The 21,325-nt window shown below is 43.8% G+C and overlaps 1 protein-coding gene across 1 annotated transcript in view; it reads left to right on the top strand.

Moving 5' to 3' along the window:
• The window catches only part of LOC139234709 (interleukin-15-like), a 79,069-nt gene that overhangs the window by 35,911 nt on the left and 21,833 nt on the right, over positions 1-21,325 (top strand). Inside the window, exon 2 of the mRNA XM_070865388.1 lies at positions 1,830-1,939. Coding sequence (XP_070721489.1) covers positions 1,830-1,939 — 110 coding nt within the window. The remainder of the gene's footprint in view (positions 1-1,829; positions 1,940-21,325) is intronic.

The raw sequence follows: 21,325 nt of genomic DNA, 5'->3' as shown, positions 1-21,325 counted from the left end.
TTAGAAATCTGTGCTGACTGACCCTTATTTAACTTGTGTTTCTCCAAGTGCTTAGTACTTTTGTCCCATAATACAGACTCCAGTAGATTATCAACAACTGACTTAAGAGTAACTGGTTTAGAATTTCTTGTCTTATCGCAGTCATCTTTTTTGAAGAAGGCCACAATCTAATCCTCTTGCAAAAATATTTCTTCCCACGCAATTTCAGAAAATTACAGTTGGAGTTTCCTCTGCTACTTCTCTAACTTCCCTCAGAATCTTTTGGATGTAAGCCATCATGTCCCACTGATTTGTTTGCTAGAAGTAACTTATTTAGAACCAATTCTGTATGTAATAAGCTTCACTAACTGTTTCACTACCACCTCTGGTGGCTTTTATAATTTCAATATCTCCTCCTTTCTGAAAACTGAGGCAAAGTACATCATTAGTATCTCTGCCATTCCCTCATTATCCACTACTTCACCCTTCACTTCCTTCATCTCTTAATGGCTATGTCACTGAGAAAGTAGCAAGGAGAATAGGTCTAGCAATTGAGTCCTTAATTACGATGTTTTAGAGTTTTGAGTTTGGGACACTTTGGCTTTTTATTGGAAAATGTCTGCACTGAGTCTTGAGCTCTTAACTACTGGGCAGTTTTGAGCAGTACTAATTACATTTACATTTAGATGTTACCAGTGAATTGTAATTACAATAATTTTGGACACATCAGTTAAAGTGTCCTTTATTCTGTAGTAAATGCTACACATTTAGGTTTAGTTCACAGTTCATGACTCGCGCCTCTATATTGCTAATACAAAATATTAAAATCTATACCTCGTACAATGAAGGTTAGGAGGTCTTAAGATCAAACCTTTTTGCCTACAATCTTCTGTTTTTAAAAAAAATATATAGAACTAGCGGACTTCCATGATGTTGTTCATGGCAAGTTGCAGAATATGCTGAGAAGAATTTTGATATGAAGGGCACTTCAGGCGGGTGGCGGGCAGAGTGTTTGCACCATGGGCTCAATGGCATTAGTGAGAGGCCCGAACCATCTTCATCGGGCCTCATTTCAATTTGAATAACAAGCTGGCAGCACGCAACGATTGTGCGGGGGAGGGAGGGGGCAGATTTGGAAATTTAGTAGCTCCTCTGCGGAGCAAAATCAGAAGTGAGATCTTAATGGGGGGGGGTAGGTCATCCTGAGGGAGGGGGGCACTGAGTGCCCAGTGGTGTGTGGGCAAATCAGTACCAGTACGGCTTCTGTGGCGTTTTCAAAGGAACCTTTAGTTTTCTGTTTAAGGACTGCTGGTTAGGCTGCTCTATATCCAGTAACAAAGAAACAGCAGAAAATGATAGCTTATGTGTCTTCTGAAGTGTAAAAGATGTATAATATGGAGTAAAGAATTCCTGAAGTGTGCAGGAATCCTATCAGTTTATTTTAAGAGACCGGTCCTATTGGTATAGGTAGTGATCACTAACCATGAGAATAAACTGTGTTTAATTTTCAATTTACATTGGCTCTATCGATATTAGTTCTGATTGGGTTGTTGCCTCGTATTTGCACTAATTCTGGATTCAACATGGAAAACACTAATGTGTTAACTGCACAGGTTTTTATTTTGTATATACTGGTGTGTCAAATATATTAACTGTTGTACATCTGATGCAGAGGAATAATGTATGGATGATGCTGGGTTAGGATCAAAGTTATGACGTGCAGTTCTCTCTCTTCGGTGAGAAAGGTCAATGTTGCTTTTTACTTATTAAATATTAAAATGAGGCATTAAAGAAAAAAGAGTAATTTTGCACAATTTCTTTACGTGTATAATTTTATTTTTTCTCTGCAGAGAAGGCAAGTGAAGCGAGTTTGTTTCTACTGTTACCTTCATCTTAGTTTGAACTGCCATATTTTCACATTCATACACTCTGAGACTGGGATTTCTCTGCTCTTACTATGGTAACTTTTTTGTATTTATGGATACTTGTTTATCATGAAATGTGCAATAATACTATATAAAACACATTAAAGTACTAAAGGGCCTTGTATTGTACCATCTGGACATTTGCTGTATAAGTTCCACCTATTAATTTCTGCACTTATCTCTAATCTATAGGATAGTTGGTTACCTATGATGCTGGTCCATGAGCGAGAATATAAACTTTACTTCGCTCTTAATAGAGATATCTCAGTTGCAGTCAGTGACTTTCCAGTAGAAAACCCATCCTGTGGAGAAATCAGTCCGAAGACCATGGAGTAGTTTCAGATTTTTGACAACAATAAATCCTATTATTTAAATCAAAGATACGTAAAAGGTCTTAACGATTTACTTAATAAGCCACTCGGTGACATTGGACATACAGTTTGAAAAATGAATGAGTTACGCAGAACCGACTTTCTCGGTGGTTTATTCTCCTTAACCACCTGTTCTTTTATTAGTTTGTACCACGCATCAATTGATTTAGGTTTTTATATGCGAGTGTGTTCTATGCATTGATGTTGTTTTATTAATTAAGACACAAAAACATCAAACAAGTTCTTTACATTTGCTGTGTATTTTGGCCCAAAGATTAAATCTGTTTTTTTTATTAATGTTTCTTCAATTGAAATACATTGTTTGGTTCATTGTATAGGCTTGCGTGTTTGTCACAATGCAAATTGTTCATATCTTCATACAACATTTGCATCTTTGCCATGAGTTTTCTTCGATTGTACAAATGTATATGAAATGTTTTTGAGTTGGTCTGAAATCCCCATGTCAAAAGAGTTGACCTCCGAAGGCAGAACCTCTGAAGTCTGCTGATCAGAGACGAGTCTCAGTTTCACTTCCTCCTTGAACCTGGAACTGCTCTTTCATTTATGCGAGCTCTGGACTGTCCTCATTTCCCATGGCCAGTTTAACAATTGCTGCATCAAGAATTTTTTTACAAGATATCATCTGAGTTTGTTTTGCTCGAGGCTAGAATTTTGTGCATTGCATCCTCAGAGTCTTGCATAAAATCTAAAGAATAATTGACCCATTATGGATCTTTTATAGACATAATATATTAAACATCTTTGTGTGCAGGATGCACTTCATGTAAGTGTTGCACTTATTTCCCGTAATATTTTTTTCCCTGAATATTCCTATTGTTACAAAACAACATATCATCTGAATCAGAGTACCACCACAGAAAATCTGCTAATACACATATATTTTTGTAATTTATATTTAATTGTAACTAAAGATATTGGTTGTTTTAGAGGGGTTAGTGTGAAATCCAGCAAGCAGGGGAAATTGTTAGTCCCTTAAGTACACAAGAGTATAGAAACAGATGCACCCTCTGAATTTAAGGCGACAAGATCTGATGACTAGAACTGCTGTTAGACTCTGGCGGGATTAGGCAGTTCTACATAAATGCAAAATTGTAATGGGGTCCGTGGCGGAAGGCTATTGGGTCCTCTAGTACAGATTTTCTAAACTACAGTGTAGTCAAATCGCAAGTATTCAGTTCATTGTGGTGGGAGAGTTTCCCAAGAAATGGATATTCAGTCATTAAAACGTGATGGAAATCATTGGTACGAGGCCGCATGGTATAAATGGCTACAATTGTTGCACATTCACTGACCGGTATGCACCGCATGATGTGCTGGCCAATTTTGGGACTCAAAACAAAAAGTGCTGTTTGCAGAAATAATCCACTGCAGATAAGCACTGGTATTCAGTCCTAATGTATGGAAGGAACCCGTTTGCAAAGAAGTTTAAAATTTGGTTATTTTTGTGATGAGCAACTACTTTTTTGCATCTTTAATTTAGGTTCTACATCGAGTGAAATCCCTGATCCAATGTAAATTGCAATTAATGTCGTCTGTCTGTATTCGGTAAGGATCCTAATTGAAATGGGTTTGGGCAGTCTGCACCCATTTCCTGTGGGCATGAGTTACAGGAAAAATTAATTTGACATTAACTGTGAGTCTTATTCATAAAGAGGGAAATAATGGCTGGTATGGAAAGTATCCCTAACTTCAGAGGAACATTCCCACTAACATAAGAACATAACATAAGGAGCAGGAGTAGGCCATTTGGCCCCTCGAGCCTGCTCCGCCATTCAATTAGATCATGGCTGGTCTGATCATGGACTCTGCTCCACTTCCCTGTGCGCTCCCCATAATGCTTTACTCCTTTATCGCTCAAAAATCTTTCTATCTCTGCCTTAAATATATTCAATGACCCAGCCTCCACAGCTCTCTGGGGCAGAGAATTCCACAGATTTACAACCTTCTGAGAAGAAATTTCTACTCATCTCAGTTTAAAATGGGCAGCCCCTTATTCTAAGACTATGGGCCCAAGTTTCGAGCCGCGCCGAGAACAGCGCAGTCCCGACCTGGACGCCCGTTTTTCGCGCCACAAAGAGCGCCTAAAAAAAGCCTCCGTATTCTCCACCTCTCTGCAGGTCCTCTGGCCCTCGGCGCAGCGCAACAGGAGCTGTAGGGGGCGGAGCTAGGACCCTGCACCGAAAACAGTGCTGGGAGTTCTGCACATGCGTGCTACAGTGGGCACGCAAGTGCAGTAGCTCCAGGCGCCCGAAACTGGGAGGAACCCGAAGCACGCAGCCCCTAGCCCTGGCCGAATGGCCTCACTGGGGCTGTGTGAATAAGGCTCCTCTCATGGCCAGCTCCTGCTTCCTCCCAACCCGACTCGACTCCCGCTTCCCGCCCCCCGGACCGGACCCAACACCCGCCCCTCCCCCACCCCAGCCCCCAGACCGGACCCAACACCCGCTTCCCCCCCCCCCCCCCCCACTGGATCCGACCTGACCCCCTCCCTCCCCCCGAACCGAACCGACCTTCCCCCCCCCCCCCCCCCCCCCCCCCCCCCCCCTGCAACGCCACCTACCTGTAAATCTGATGCTGGGGACGGGCCCTGCCCGAAGTCTCGGGCCCGGCCCGGTCAGCCTCCCTCCCCCTTCTCCTTCACCCCCCCCCCCCCACCCCCCCCAATCTCCTTCCCCTTCTCCCCCCCCCCCCCCCCCCCAAATCTCCTTTCCCTCCCCCTCTCTCCCAGAAACACAGACACTGACCGACAGAGAATGAGAGACACACAGACAGACAGAGAGATAGACACTGACAGAGACACACTGAGGGGGGCATCCCAGCACGCTGTTGGAGGGCTCCCGGTGCTGCAGCCGGTAAGTAGAAAATGTTTTATTTATTGATTTTAAAAAAAAATTATTAATTTTTTTAAATTGATTTATTGATGTATTTATCATTTCTTATTGATGATGGCTCTTTATTTGTAAAACTGAAGTGTTTAATGTTTGTAAACTTCCCTTTAAACACCCACCCCACCCCCCCCAAACCATTCCCTACGCCTGATTTGTAACCTACGCCTGATTTTCTAAAGTGTAGACAAGGTTTTTTCGAGCATACAAAAATCTTCTCTTACTCCATTCTAAGTTAGTTTGGAGTAAGTTTTCACTCACGAAACTTTGAAATCAGGCGTAAGTGGCCGGACACGCCCCCTTTTGAAAAATAAATTCTGTTCCAAAGTGAAACTGTTCTACCTGACTAGAACTGGAGCAAACTAAATGTGGAGAATTCCAATTTCTAAGATACTCCGTTCCACACCAGTTGCTCCTAAAAATCAGGAGCAAATCATGTGGCAACTTGGGGCCAAGGTCCCCTAGTTTTAGGTTCCCCTTTGAGTGGAAATATCCTCTCTATCCATCTTTTTGAGCCCCCTCATTATCTTATATGTTTCAATAAGATCACCTCTCATTCTTCTGAACTCCAATGTGTATAAGCCCAACCTACTCAACCTATTCTCATAAGTCGTCTCCGGAATGAACCTAGTGAACTTTCTCTGAACAGCCTCCAATGCAAATATATCCTTCCTTAAATACGGAGACCAAAACTGCACGCAGTACTCCAGGTGTGGCCTCACCAATACCCTGTACAGTTGTAGCAGGACTTCTCTGCTTTTATACTCCATCTCCCTGGCAATAAAGGCCAACATCCCATTTGCCTTCCTGATTACTTGCTGTACCTGCATACTAACTTTTTGTGTTTCATGCACAAGGACCCCCAGGCCCCCGCTGTACTGCAGCACTTTGCAATTTTTCTCCATTTAAATTATCATTTGCTTTTCTATTATTTCTGCCAAAGTGGATAACCTCACACTTTCCCACATTATACTCCATCTGCCAACTTTTGCCCACTCACTTAGCCTGTCTATATCCCTTTGCAGATTTTTTGTGTCCTCCTCCCGATTTGCTTTCCAACCCATCTTTGTAACATCAGCAAACTTGACCACATTCCACTTGGTCCCTTCATCCAAGCCATTAATTATGGATTGTATATAGTTGAAGACCCAGCACCGATACCTGTGGCATCTCACTAGTCGCTATTTGCCAACTGGAAAATGACCCATTTATCCCGACTCTGTTTTCTGTTAGTTAGCCAATTCTCTATCCATGCTAACATATTACCTCCAACCCCATGAGCTTTTATCTTGTGCCGTAACCTCTTATGTGGCACCTTATCGAATGCCTTCTGGAAATCCGAATACACCACATCCACTGGTTCCCTCTTATCCACCCTGCTCGTTACATCCTCAAAGAACTCCAGCAAATTTGTCAAACATGACTTCCCTTTCATAAAACCATGCTGACTCTGCTTAGAAACATAGCAAATAGGTGCAGAAGTAGACCATTCGGCCCTTCGAGCCTGCACCACCATTCAATAAGATCATGGCTGATCATTCACCTCAGTACCCCTTTCCTGCTTTCTCTCCATACCCCTTGGGCCTTAATGTCCATATCTAACTCCCTCTTGAATATATCTAATGAACTGGCATCAATAACTCTCTGCGGTAGGGAAGTCCACAGTTTAACAACTCTGAGTGAAGAAGTTTCCCTTCTTCTTGGTCCTAAATGGCTTACCCCTTATCCTTAGACTGTGTCCCCTGGTTCTGGACTTCCCCAACATCGGGAACATTCTTCCTGAATCTAACCTGTTCAGTCCTGTCAGAATTTTATATGTTTCTATGAGGTCCCCTCTCATTCTTCTAAGCTCCAGTGAATACAGGCTCAGTCGATCCAGCTTCTCATATGTCAGTCCTGCCATCACCAGAACCAGTCTGGTGAACCTTCGCTGCACTCCCTCAATAGCAAGAACGTCCTTCCTCAGATTAGGAGACCAAAACTGAATACACTATTCCAGGTGAGGCCTCATCAAGGCCCTGTACAGCTGCAGTAAGACCTCCCTGCTCCTATACTCAAATCCCCTAGATATGAAAGCCAACATACCATTTGCCGCCTTTGCCTGCTGTACCTGCATGCCAGCTTTCAATGACTGATGTACCATGACACCCAGGTCTCCTTGCACCTTCCCTTTTCGTAATCTGCCGCCATTCAGATAATATTCGGCCTTTGTGTTTTTGTCCCCAAAGTGAATAACCTCACATTTATCCACATTATGCTGCATTTGCCCACTCACCTAACCTGTCCAATTCACCCTGCAGCCTCTTAGCGTCATCCTCACAGCTCACACCACCACCCAGCTTAATGTCATCTGCAAACTTGGAGATATTACACACAATTCCTTCATTTAAATCATTAATGTATATTGTAAATAGCTGGGGTCCCAGCACTGAGCCCTGCGGCACTCCACTAGTCACTGCCTGCCATTCTGAAAAGGACCCGTTTATCCCGCCTCTCTGCTTCCTGTCTGCCAACCAGTTCTCTATCCACGTCAGTACATTACCCCCAATACCATGTGCTTTAATTTTGCACACCAATCTCTTGTGTGGGTTCTTGTCAAAAGCCTTTTGAAAGTCCAAATACACCACTGGTTTTCTCATCCACTCTACTAGTTACATCCTCAAAAAATTCCAGAAGATTTGTCAAGCATGATTTCCCTTTTCATAAATCCATGCTGACTTGGACCGATCCTGTCGCTGCTTTCCAAATGTGCTGCTAGTTCATCTTTAATAATTGATTCCAACATTTTCCCCACTGCTGATGTCAGGCTAACCGGTCTATAATTACCTGTTTTCTCTCTACCTCCTTTTTTTAAAAAGTGGTGTTACATTAGCTACCCTCCAGTCCATAGGAACTGATCCAGAGTCAATAGACTGTTGGAAAATGATCACCAATGCATCCACTATTTCTAGGGTCACTTCCTTAAGTACTCTGGGATACAGACTATTAGGCCCCGGGGATTTATCAGCCTTCAATCCCATCAACTTCCCTAACACAATTTGCTGCCTAATAAGTATTTCCTTCAGTTCCTCCTTCTCAATAGACCCTCGGTCCCCTAATACTTCCGGAAGGTTATTTGTGTCTTTCTTTGCGAAGACAGAACCAAAGTATTTGTTCAACTGGTCTGCCATTTCTTTGTTCCTCATTATAAATTCATCTGAATCTGACTGCAAGGAACCTACGTTTGTCTTCACTAATCTTTTGCTCTTCACATATCTATAGAAGCTTTTGCAGTCAGTTTTCATGTTCCCTGCAAGCTTCCTCTCATACTCTCTTTTCCCCCTCCTAATTAACCCCTTTATCCTCTTCTGAAATCTAAATTTCTTCCAGTCCTCGGATTTGCTGCTTTTTCTTGCCAATTTATATGCCTATTCCTTGGATTTAACACTATCCTTAATTTCCCTTGTTAGCCACGGTTCAGCCACCTTCCCTATTTTATTTTTACTCCAGACAGGGATGTACAATTGTTGAAGTTCATCCATGTGATCTCTAAATGTTTGCCATTGCCTTTCCACTGTCAATCCTTTAAGCATCATTTGCCAGTCTATTCTAGCCAATTCCCATCTCATACCATCGAAGTTACCTTTCCTTAAGTTCAGGACCCTAATCTCTGAATTAACTGTGTCACTCTCCATCTTAATAAAGAATTCTACCATATTATGGTCACTCTTCCCTAAGGGCCTCGCACAACAAGATTGCTGATTAGTCCTTTCTCATTACACATCACCCAGTCTAGGATGGCCAGCCCTGTAGTTGGTTCCTTGACATATTGGTCTAGAAAACCATCCCTAATACACTCCAGGAAATCCTCCTCCACCGCATTGCTACCAGTTTGGTTAGCCCAATCTATATGTAGATTAAAGTCGCCCATGATAACTGCTGTACCTTTTATTGCACGCATCCCTAATTTCTTGTTTGATACTGTCCCCAACGCCTCTCCTGCTGTTTGGTGGTGTGTACACAACTCCTGCTGGCGTTTTCTGCCCTTTGGTATTCTGCAGCTCCACCCATACAGATTCCACATCATCCAAGCTAATGTCCTTCCTTACTATTGCATTAATTTCCTCTTTATCTAGCAACGCTACCCCACCTCCATTTCCTTTCTATCTATCCTTCCTGAATATTGAATACCACTGGATGTTGAGTTCCCAGCCTTGGTCACCCTGGAGCCATGTCTCCATGATGCCAATTATATCATATTCATTAATTGCTGACTGTGCAGTTAATTCATCCACCTTATTCCGAATACTCCTCACATTGAGGCACAGAGCTTTCAGGCTTGTCTTTTTAACACACCTTTGCCCCTTCAGAATTTGGCTGTAATGTGGCCCGTTTTGATTTTTGCCTTGGGTTTCTCTGCCCTCCACTTTTACTTTCCTTCTTTCTATCTTTTGCTTCTGCCCCCATTCTACTTACCTCTGTCTCCCTGCATAGGTTCCCATCCCCCTGCCATATTAGTTTACTCCCTCCACAACAGCACTAGCAAACACTCCCCCTAGGACATTGGTTCCGGTCCTGCCCAGGCGCAGACCGTCCGGTTTGTACTGGTCCCACCTCCCCCAGAACCGGTTCCGATGTCCCAGGAATTTGAATCCCTTCCTTCTGCACCACTCCTCGAGCCACGTTTTCATCTGAGCTATACTGCGATCCCTACGCTGACTAGCACCTGGCATTGGTAGCAATCCTGAGATTACTACCTTTTTGAGGTCCTACTTTTTAATTTAACTCCTAGCTCCCTAAATTCAGCTTGTAGGACCTCATCCCATTTTTTACCTATATACAGTTCCACAACTGGCTGTTCACCCACCCCCTCCAAAATGTCCTGCAACCACTCCGAGACATCTTTGACCCTTGCACCAGGAAGGCAACATACCATCCTGGAGTCTCGACTGCGGCCGCAGAAATGCCTGTCTATTCCCCTTACAATAGAATCCCCTACGACTATAGCTCTCCCACTCTTTTTCCTGCCCTCCTGTGCAGCAGAGCCACCCATGGTGCCATGGACTTGGCTGCTGCTGCCCTCCCCTGATGAGTCATTCCCCTCAATAGTACCCAAAACGGTGTATCTGTTTTGGAGGTGCATGGCCGCAGGAGACCTCTGTACTACTTTCCTTCCACTGCTCTTCCTGTTGGCCACCCATCCCCTATCTGTCTGTGTAACCTTTACCTGTGGTATGACCAACTCACTAAACGTGCTATTCATGGCATCTTCAGCATCGCGGATGCTCCAGAGTGAATTCACCCGCAGCTCCAGTGCCGCAATGCGGTCTGTCAGGAGCTGCAGCAGGATACACTTCCCGCATATGTAGTCGTCGGAGACACTGGAAGCGTCCCTGAGTTCCCACATAGCACGGAGGAGCATGGCACGATTGATTGAATCATGCTTTTCCAAATGTTCCGCTACTGCTTCCTTAATAATGAACTCCAGCATTTTCCCGACGAAGGATCTTAGGCTAACTGGTCTATAGTTTCCTGCTTTTTGTCTGTCTCCTTTTTTAAATAGGGGCGTTACATTTGCAGTTTTCCAATCTGCTGGGACCACCCCAGAATCCAGGGAATTTTGGTAAATTACAACCAATGCAGCTACTTCTCTTATGATCCTAGGATGTAAGGCATCAGCTCCAGGGGACGTGACTGCCTTTTAGTCCCATTATTTTTCCTAATATTACTTCATTAGTGATGGTGATTGTATTAAGTTCCTCCCTACCCATAGCCCCTTGATTATCCACTATTGGAATGTTTTTAGTGTCATCTACCATGAAGATTGATACAAAATATTTGTTGAATGTTTCTGCTATTTCCCTGTTCTCCATTATTAATTCCCCAATCTTATCCTCCAGGAGACTAACATTTACTTTAGCCACTCTTTTCCTTTTTATGTACCTGTCGAAACTGTTACTGTCTGTTTTTATATTTTGTGCTAGTTTACTTTCATAATCTATCTTCCCCCTCCATTTTTTTTTAGTTGTTCTTTGCTGGCTTTTAAAAATTTCACAATCCTCCAGCCTCCCACTAGTCTTGCCCACATTGTATGCCTTTGTTTTCAATTTGATATCCTCCCTTATTTCCTTAGTTAGCCACATATGGTTATCCCTTCTTAGTCTTTCCTTCTCACTGGGGATATATTTTTGTCGCAAGTTATGAAATGTCCCCTTAAATGTCTACCACTGCTCGTGAACCGTCCCATTCTTTAGTCTATTTTCCCAGTCCACTTTAGCCAACTCTACCCTCATACCTTTGTAGTCTCCTTTATTTAAGCTTAGGACCCTGGTTTGAGAACCAACTTTCTCACTCTCCAACTGAATTTGAAATTCAACCATGTTATGGTCACTCATTCCTAGAGAATCTTTTACTACGAGATCATTTATTAATCCTGCCTCATTACACAGTATTAGATCTAAGATAGACTGCTCCCTGGTTGGTTCTGCAACGTACTGTTCAAGGAAACTATCCCAGATACACTCTATGAACAACTCCTCCAGGCTACCCTGGCCAAATATGCCAAATCAATATGAAGGTTAAAATCACCTATGATTATTGCCGTTCCTTTATTACATGCCTCCATTATTTATTGATTTATACTCCATCCAACAGTGTAGCTACTGTTAGGAGGCCTATAGACTATGCCCACCAGCGACTTTTTCCCTATATTATTCCTTATCACCATCCAAACTGATTCAACCTCTTGATCCTCTGAGCCAATATCTCACCAACGCACTGATCCCGTCCTTTATTAACAGTGCTACCGCACCTCCTTTTCCTTTCTGTCTGTCCTTCCGAATTGTCACGCACCCCCGAATATTTAGTTCCCAGTCCTGGTCACCTTGCAACCACGTCTCAGGAATGGCTATCCGATTATACCCATTTGTATCTATTTGTGCTGTCAACTCCTCTTTTGTTACGAATGCTACGTGCATTTAGACAAAGAGCTTTTAAATTTGTTTCTAGAGGTGGTCACCCCACAGCTTATAGTGTGCAGGCAGAGAGGGAGTGGGTGACCGCCAGACAGAAGAGGGGGACTAGCCAAGTAGTGCAAGAATCCCCTGAGTCCATCTCGCTCTCCAACCGGTATTCTCTTCTGAGTACTGGTGGGGGCAACGCTACCTCTAGGGAGTGCAGCCAGAACCAAGACCACAGCACCATGGTTGGCTCAGCTGCACGGAGGGAGGAAAAAGAATGGAAGAGCTATAGTTGTAGGGGATTCAATAGTCACAGTTGCAGAAACTCCTGAACTCCTGTCTGCTCCCGGAGCATCTGTGTGATAAACCATATTGGGACAGAGAAGGAGCGTGATTGTTGCTATCACTGGGTGGTAAAAGATTCTATTCTCCAACACGTGACATCTTTCACCGATGAGCGCAAAAACTGACCACGATTTACAGGTCAATCTCAAATTTATGAACTGAGTGCATCCAATTGACCAATGTATATTAATAGAGCACATTATTGTATATAATATTTACTGCACTTCACTTTTTGTCAAATGTTACTATTTTAATTGTGCATGCAAATATCTTCATTTACACGCATTACAGGCATTCGAGTCATTTACTCATTGTATAAAGTGCAGTGGAAACCCTGTTTTATGCAGCTAAACATGGTTTCTGCCACACTTCCAGCAAAATTCTGGCAGCAGAGCAGGAGCAGCTCCAAGGAAATTCCGGGACGTCTATTTCTCTCAATAGGCTGAAGGGATGCTCAATCCATGAAGTGGATACCAGCGAAGTGACATTTTTATCAAAGGTTTATAAAATTTCTAAAGGCTCTAGCCTAGACCCTATTTTTACTTGACATGTTAAATGGTGCGCGCAGTACTTCAGGGGTATTCACTCCAGATAAGGCAACTTCAACTGCTATCATATGCACCATGTAAATATTTAAAAAGAAAATACCAACAGAAATCCAAAGGCATTCAGACATAAATTCTACCAATTATCAACACACTTGTAGTTGCTTAATTGCTTTCTTGGAATTGGATTGTTACTATTTGTTTTCACAACCTAGTTATCCAAGTTTAGTAGAAGATTAGATTCTGCATTTACCATTCACCTCTCCAGCAAATGCTTAGAAGACAGATCGGGGAGCTGGCTCCACAACACTATCACTGATGTGTTCTTAAAGGCAAGAGTTGCCAGCCCCGAACAAATAAATTATCCCATCTCCCATGATCTGCAGCATTCCATTTGGGTGGTTGTGATTCCCGCTTACTGCATTTGTGGCAGCAGAACAGACCCATCAGAATTTCAGCCCCCTAATGTTTAAACACATCGATGTGTGTAGAGAAGTATGGAACTAAACCATGTGCTGAGTAGCAAAGTGCTAAAAATATATTTTTGTTCAGTTTGCAATCGGCGTCAGATTGCAGGAGGGTAACCATTTATTATCAGCTGTACAGAGTTCTCCACTTGAAGTCACAAGAAGACTGAACAGCTGAAGTTTTCCAGAATATAATTGTTTTTGATAAATATCAAAGGCTACATGTATTAGGTTCATACTGTTTTCTTCTGCGATGTACTGAATTTGTGCAGTTTGCATTTTAGTTGCTCCATATCCAGTGAATTAGGGTTAATGTTAATAGTCATTTGTCCGGTCCAAAACTATGGATTGGGGTTTTGGACATGGGATAGGTAGAGTTAATTCATGTTTGTTTATCTTGCCTATTTTTCTTCCCCTCCTTATCCCCATACTTACCTACTCTTGTGAGGGTGAGGTTGTTGCAGTGAAGTTTGCTGTTCAGTTCATGCTAAATGGGCTGATCTGTCATGGGTCCCCAAGTGGTGCCATTTTCAAGGAAACCATTACTTGAATATTTATTTATAACTTTTTAACAATGAAAAATGCATTCCTTAATGTTTCAGGTCAAATATTAACTAAGTGATTTTAGGATATTGTTATATAATCCCGATTGCACTTATTGAGGTATAGGATATTATCGTGCATCCTTTACCTCCGATACAAGTTCAAGGAATAAAGAAACACAAAAATATCTGATTAGTTATTAAATCAGGTCAAGATAATAAAATGTAACCCCCTACATGCAGTATATATGATACATGGGTACCAATAATGGTATACATCAGGAGATGTCTCGGCTGCTTACGCTAGCCTCAGAGATTGAAGAATTCCCCTTTTTTTAGATTCAGAATATCTTCTTGCATATTTCATTACTAAGACAGATGTGGGTATTATCTCATTCACTACCTCGTGTGCTCCTCTTGGAACAACTTCTATACTTTGTTCACGTCTTTTTGCTGTCTAATCTCTTTCAATATTTAATTGCAAAGGAAATTTATTCTCTTGTCTAGACTAACTTTTTCATACTTGCGCCTGCAGCGATCTTTTTTTTAAAAAAAAAACCCTGTCTGGAATCTTTTTGTCTCTAGTGTGTTTTTAAACTCTCAATAATATCCCCCATTTTGTAGTAAGAATAATGGTGAGACTATCAGCACTCATCGTTATTAAGGAATAAATCAAACAACTTTCGGCGTTCGCACATGCACAGTTAAATGCGGAAATCAGGAAGTTGCTGTTCGCTCTGCCCTGATCCTTCACAAGCTGCACTACACCTCACCGAGAGGCTTGGTATTCAAATACATGAAGGGCTTAAAGTTGAGATACTTGCCCACTAGATACCCACGAAACACACCAGAAAAGGTTAGGGCTTGTCCATTCAGGTGTAAGTGAATTTTTAATGATGTGATGAGTCTTAATTACTGCCAAACAACCTCTCTAGCACTGAAAATTTACTTTTACAAGTCTGGAGTATCAGTACTTTGGACTTTAATTATTGTTTGTTTTAAAAAGAATTAAAAACTTTAAAACTTTTTCTTTGTCTGTTTGTGTGAGAGAGAGATCAATCACATCTATTTATTTTGCTTTCTGTACTTGATTTTACATTGAATTAAATATTCTAACTTGCTTTTCTAGCTTTAGTGGCTCAGTAACGATTCTTCTGATTGGTTGAAGAGGCACACTGTTGTTTTTCCTGTTCACGCAGGTCCCAGATCCCCTGTAGAGGGCGCCGCACTGTTTTGACTGTCTGATAACTGCAAATCGCAGTGTGCCCACAGAAACTCTCAGCAAATGTAAGCATAATGAATGGTGAATGCTGTTCATTTGCTGCTGACTGTAAAATCTGGGCCATTATATTCTTATATAATGCCAACTAGCTTATTCTATTTAATAATCTGTATATGCCTACTCTTAAATAAACAACCTTATTTTCACCTGTCGGGATTTATGCAGTAAAGCTGAAATGGAGGCATTTCCCCCACACAGCACTAATTTTGATGATTCAACGCTAGAGGAGATGATTGTCCAATGTGGTACAGAAGGGCACCTTCCAGAGAAACAGTTGCTGCAACAAGCTTACCAGGACATAGCAAAAGGAATCAATGCATGAGCTAGAGGTCCTAGATCTAAATACATGAGACAATGCCAGACCTGAAGAAAACTAAGGATAGGTTGTATTTATAAAAAAAAAATTCCTCCCTGGTGTCGGCAGAGAAAGAGGTGACAACAAGGAAAATTGGATAGTTTGCAGGATCCTGTCTCTCTACCAATATTGATAAGCAGCGACTGGCAGCCTTCTCTACCGAGACTGAGGAAATGAAAATTAAGCTTGGGGCAGTGAGCCAGTGGTAATACTCTCTCTCAAATGTTTCAGCAGCTGCTGTTTTCTACTGAGACACTCTCCAAGGCTTCTTTGGCAGCACCTCCCAAACCCGTGACCTCTATCAACTAGAAGGACAAAGGCAGCAGGCGCATGGGAACACCACCACCACCACATTCCCCTCCAAGTCACACACCATCCTGACTTGGAAGTATATCACCATTCCTTCATTGTTGCTGCATCAAAATCTTGGAATTCCCTGCCTAATAGCACTGTAGGAGTACCTTCACCACACAGACTGCAGCGGTTCAAGGCGGCAGCTCACCATCTTCTCCAGCGCAATTAGGGACGGGCAATAAATGTTGGCCTTGTCAGCGACGCCCACATCCCATGAACAAACACATTAAAAAGTAACACTGTACCTGCACACCTTTACTGTAGTCGATAGAAAAGCTGAGTCTCGGGATTCCACCCTGCCAATTTATTTTCTAAGTTGTTGCTGGCTGTGAGTTTTAGCTTAACAAAAAAAAATCCAGGCTGAGTTCCCAATCTTGACACCAGTCTCTGACTCTCCGAGGAGTAATCATCATCATAGGTAGTCCCTCGAAATCGAGGTAGACTTGTTTCCACTCTCAAAGTTAGTCGCTGGTGGCTGTTCAGTCCAATACTGGAAATACAGTCTCTGTCACAGGTGAGACAAACAGTGGCTGAAGGGAAGGGTGGGTGGGGAATCTGGTTTGCCGCACGCCACTTCCGCTGTCTGCGCTTGATTTCTACATGCTCTTGGCAACGAGACTCGAGGTGCTCAGCGCCCTCCCGGATGCTCTTCCTCCACTTGGGGCGGTCTTAGGCCAGGTATTCACAGGTGCTGGTGGGGATGTTGCACTTTATCAAGGAGGCTTTTGAAGGTGTCCTTGAAATGTTTCCTCTGCCCACCTGGGGCTCGTTCGCCGTGTAGGAGTTCCGAGTAGAGCGCTTGCTTTGGGAGTCTTGTGTTGGGCATGTGAACGATGTGGCCCGCTCAACGTAGCTGGTCGAGTGTGGTCAGTGCTTCGATGCTGGGGATTTGGCCTGAGCGAGAACACTGACATTGGTGTGTCTATCCTCCCAGTGGATTTGCAGGATCTTGCGGAGGCAGCGCTGGTGGTACTACTCCAGTGCTTTGAGGTGTTTACTGTATATGGTCCAAGTCTCTGAGCCATATAGGAGGGCGGTATCACTACTGCCCTGTAGAACATAAACTTGGTGCCAGATTTGAGGTCCTGGTCTTCAAACACTCTCGTTCTCAGGCGACCAAAGGCTGCGCTGGTGCACTGTGGAGGCAGCTGTGGACCTCGTCGTCAATGTCTGCCCTTGCTGATAGGCTCCCAAGGTGTGGAATATGGTCCACGTTGTCCAAGGCCGTGCTGTGGATTTTGATGACTAGGCGCCAGTGCTGTGAGGCGGGGTCAGGTTGGTGGAGGACCTTTGTCTTATGGATGTGTACAGTCCATGCTTTCGTGCGCCTCAGTGAAGATGTTGCCAATAGTTTGGAGTTTGGCCTCTGCAGATGCAAGCGTCGTCCGCCTCCGCAAGATCTTGTAAATCCACTGGGAGGATAGATGCACCGTCAGTGTTGATCCCCAGCATTGAAGCACTAACCACAGTCAACCAGCTCCATTGGGCGGGCCGCATTGTCTGCATGCCCGACACAAGACTCCCAAAGTAAGCGCTCTACTCTGAACTCCTACACGGCAAGCGAGCCCTATGTGGGCAGGGGAAACGTTTCAAGGACACTCGATGACACAGGATGGGACGACCTTGGATCTAGCCTGGAGATGCCAAAGGTTGAACAGGTTCCCATTGGTTCTATCATTTGGTTCTACTCCAGCTTGTTGAGAGTGAGATGGAGCATTGCAGCGAGGAAGATCGAGAAGAACATTGGCGCAATGACGCAGCCCTGCTTGACCCCAGTCCGGGCGTTGATTGGGTCTGTGGTGGATCCGTTGGTCAGGATCACTGCTTGCATGTCGTCGTGGAGCAGGCGGAGGATGGTGACAAACTTTTTGGGGTAGCCGAAATGGGTGAGGATGCTCCATAGTCCCTCACGGTTGATGGTGTCAAAGGCCTTTGTGAGGTCAAAGGAGGCCATGTACAAGGATTGGTGCTGTTCTCTGCATTTCTCTTGTAGTTGTCACGTGGTAAAGATCATGTCCGTTGTACCCTTTAGTGGATGGAATCTGCATTGTGACTCTGAGGAGCTCTTCAGCCACAGGGAGAAGATGGTTAAGGAGGATTCTAGTGATGACCTTCCCAGTGGCTAACAGCAGGGAGATTCCTCTGTAGTTGCCGCAGTCAGACTTGTCCCCCTTTTTGAAGATGATCACGATTACGGCATCTCTGAGATCTCTCGGCATGCTCTCCTCCTTCCAGATAAGAGAGAGGAGGTCATGCATTCGTGCCAATAGTGCTTCTCCGCCGTACTTCAGTGCCTCAGCGGGGATTCCATCTGCTCCTGATGTCTTGTTCTTGAGCTGACTGGTGGCTTTTTCTACCTCGTGCAGGGCTGGAGTTTTGCTGAGATGGTGACTGGTAGCATGCTGCGGGATGGGGTCGAGGACACTCGTGTCAAAGGCAAAGTCTTGATGCAGGAGATCTTCCAAGTGCATCTTCCAGCAGGCCCTGATGTCTTGGTGTCCTTAATGAATGTCTCCCCGTTCTTGGCCAGCAGTGGGGTGGGGCCTTGGGTGCTTGGGCTGTAGGTGGACTTGACTGCGGTGAAGAATCCTCGCACATCATGGCTGCTAGATCTCCTGTGCTTTCTCCACCCAACATCTATTCTTTAGGTCGTGGGTTTTTTGTTGGACCTCGGCCTTCAGCCACCTGTAAAGATGCTTTGCTGCTCCTGAATTGGGTTGCTGCTTTAAGTTCAGAAATGCAGAAATTCTTGCAGTTTATTAGCTCCTGGATCTCCTGGTCATTCTCGTCAAACCAGTCTTGGTGTTTCCTGGTGTGAGCGAGCGTCTCTTCGCAGGCGCTGGTTATGGTGACCTGGAGGGCAGACCAGGCACTGTAGCACTCTGCTTCTTGGAGTCGCCAGATTGGCGGTGAGGCACTGGCTGTATAGGGCTCTCTTAACTGGATCTTTGAGTACCCCAGCGATTTTTCTGCGGCATTGCTTCTGTTGCTGTCACCGCTTTAGGGCTATATTAATGTTGATGACTGAACGGATTAGGCGATGGTCCGTCCAGCATCTCCTGTCATGTCACGAGTGATGCGCACGTCCTTGCGGTCCCTCGCTTGGACGATGACATCGTCGAGCAGGTGCCATTGCTTGGAGCGAAGGTGTTGCCATGAGGCCTTGTACTTGTCCCTCTGGCGGAACAAGGTGTTGGTGATAAGATCATTTTCTGGGCATTTTGTCAGGAGCAGGATACTGCTGGAGTTGGTTTTCCCTACCCACACTCTGCCAATCTCGCCTCCCCAGAGGTCTGTGTCCTTACCGATTCTGGCGTTGAAGTCCCCGAGGAGGATCAGTTTGTCATCCATAGGGACTCTGGACAGGGATTGTTCGCGGCTGGAGTAGAATTCCTCTTTGACCTCATCTATTGCGTCGAGTATTGGGGCATACGAGCTGATAACTGTGGTGCACTGGTTCCGGGATAGGTTGAACCGGGTGACCGAGGCGTAAAATACACAGGTGAATTATGTAATTCCCTTTTTAATTCACCAAGAAACTGCTCTGTTAATATCTGATGGGAAACTAAGGCAGAACTTGAAGATTGTCCAGTGAAATGTGATGTAATGCACATTGCACCATTTGTCAGTGTAACTTTACCTTGAAGAATGACCACATCATTGCCATTCAGAATCCAGCCTCTGGCAAGAAGCACATTGTCACAGTTCACGCTTTAAAGCAAAGGGCTTGTCAGGATAAGTTTTTACTGTTAAAGAAGTCAAGCGAAGAGGGTTCAACAACCATCAGTGCATTAATCTTCATTTTCCAGCACCATTGTCAATGAACTGTTGAAGCAAGCTGATTGGCACTCAATACTGAAGTCAGGCAATCAGCTTGAGATTGGGGCGAATCAAGACAGCAGAACTCGTGTAGAGGATATTCTGTGCCAATGTGCTATAGAGAGCGCAGTGGGTAGCTTATAGTTCGGTGGATTTCTATTTGTTGCTTCAACAGGTCTTCAAACAAGAGTGACAGGAAGTTGTTCCCTTCTTGTACCCTCTTCAGATGCTCAGTAATTTATAATGGCCCAGAAATTCTGGCCTCCCTGGGTCCGTATGGAGTGTGTACGGGCATGGGAAGGCATCGCAAAAGTCAGTTTTCAGTGCACAATGCGCATGAGCTGAAAACTGGCTTTTCCGATCTGTCAAGCTCAGGAAATTCACATGGGCAAGATTGTAGTATTTACCCATATCTTGCTCAGCAAATGTCCTGAAAACTCTTGCACCTGATAAAAGCAGGTGCATAGCCTACTTTTACATGCATAAGAGTTTTAAAACACGCACAAACATCATAAAATTAAATTGAAAAAATTGTTTAAAAACCCTGCTGACTACAGTAAGTTTATTTTAAACCATAATTTAAAAACTTTTTTTTTTAAATTGGAATTTTTTTTCCCCGACATTTATTAACTTTAATTTCAATTAATTTTAATTCTGAGATGTGTTTTTTATTTTTCATTATGGTATTTAGTGTGTTTTTGGTTTTTATTCTCTTTAATAACAATGAGAACTCGTGGATACGGAGTTCTCATTGCTATTAATGCAAAAGCAGTGGAATACTGTACCTGATTGGTTGGTTGTGCAGTAACATTGCACCTTCTGCGTCCGAACCTGGAGAGCGCAGGAAGAGAAGGCCTCAACGGAATCGCAGGCTCCTCCAGAACCACCAGGGACTTTCGTAAAAATTCTCCAGTCGGAGGCGTTCGTCCGAAAGAAGCCTCCGACAGGGATTTCAGGGCCAACATTGATTTCTTGAAGAACCCAATAGACATCTGGGTCAGTTACCGCTCGCCTTGTAGGGACATGGTTGCATCTCTACAGGGCTCCGTGGCGGCTGGGAGTCCTGATACACTACACTTCCACTCGAGTTTATTTTGTCATAATGCAAGTTTGGAATTCTGGCATAAATTGATCAGACACCACACATCCTTGCACAACTTCTGGGTTTTTGTCCAGTTTTGAGTGGTACTTTGACTTCCGGGTGATTGCTGAGAATGTTGACTCGCCTGACGCGATGCCTTTCCTCTCCATCCAGAACATGGTTGCAAGCTGCTTGCCCTTTACCATGATGTGTCCTGTCAGTGTTGCTCGTTATTGGTCTGACTTGCTTGCTTCTGGCCTGGAGCGATTATTCCGACTAATTAAGTTGACCACAACAGCAGCTTCCCTCTCCATATAATGTTCCTGGTGTTTCCATGCCGTGGAAGTCCAGCATTTTCACCCATATTGCACATCATTTTAGCAGGCAACTAATGAGCAGTAACAAAGGAAATAAAG

The sequence above is a fragment of the Pristiophorus japonicus genome, chromosome 2, assembly GCF_044704955.1.
Source record: "Pristiophorus japonicus isolate sPriJap1 chromosome 2, sPriJap1.hap1, whole genome shotgun sequence".
NCBI lineage: Eukaryota > Metazoa > Chordata > Chondrichthyes > Pristiophoridae > Pristiophorus > Pristiophorus japonicus.
The sequence above is the reverse complement of the archived record's forward strand: the minus strand, read 5'-3'. Positions and strand labels throughout refer to the sequence as shown.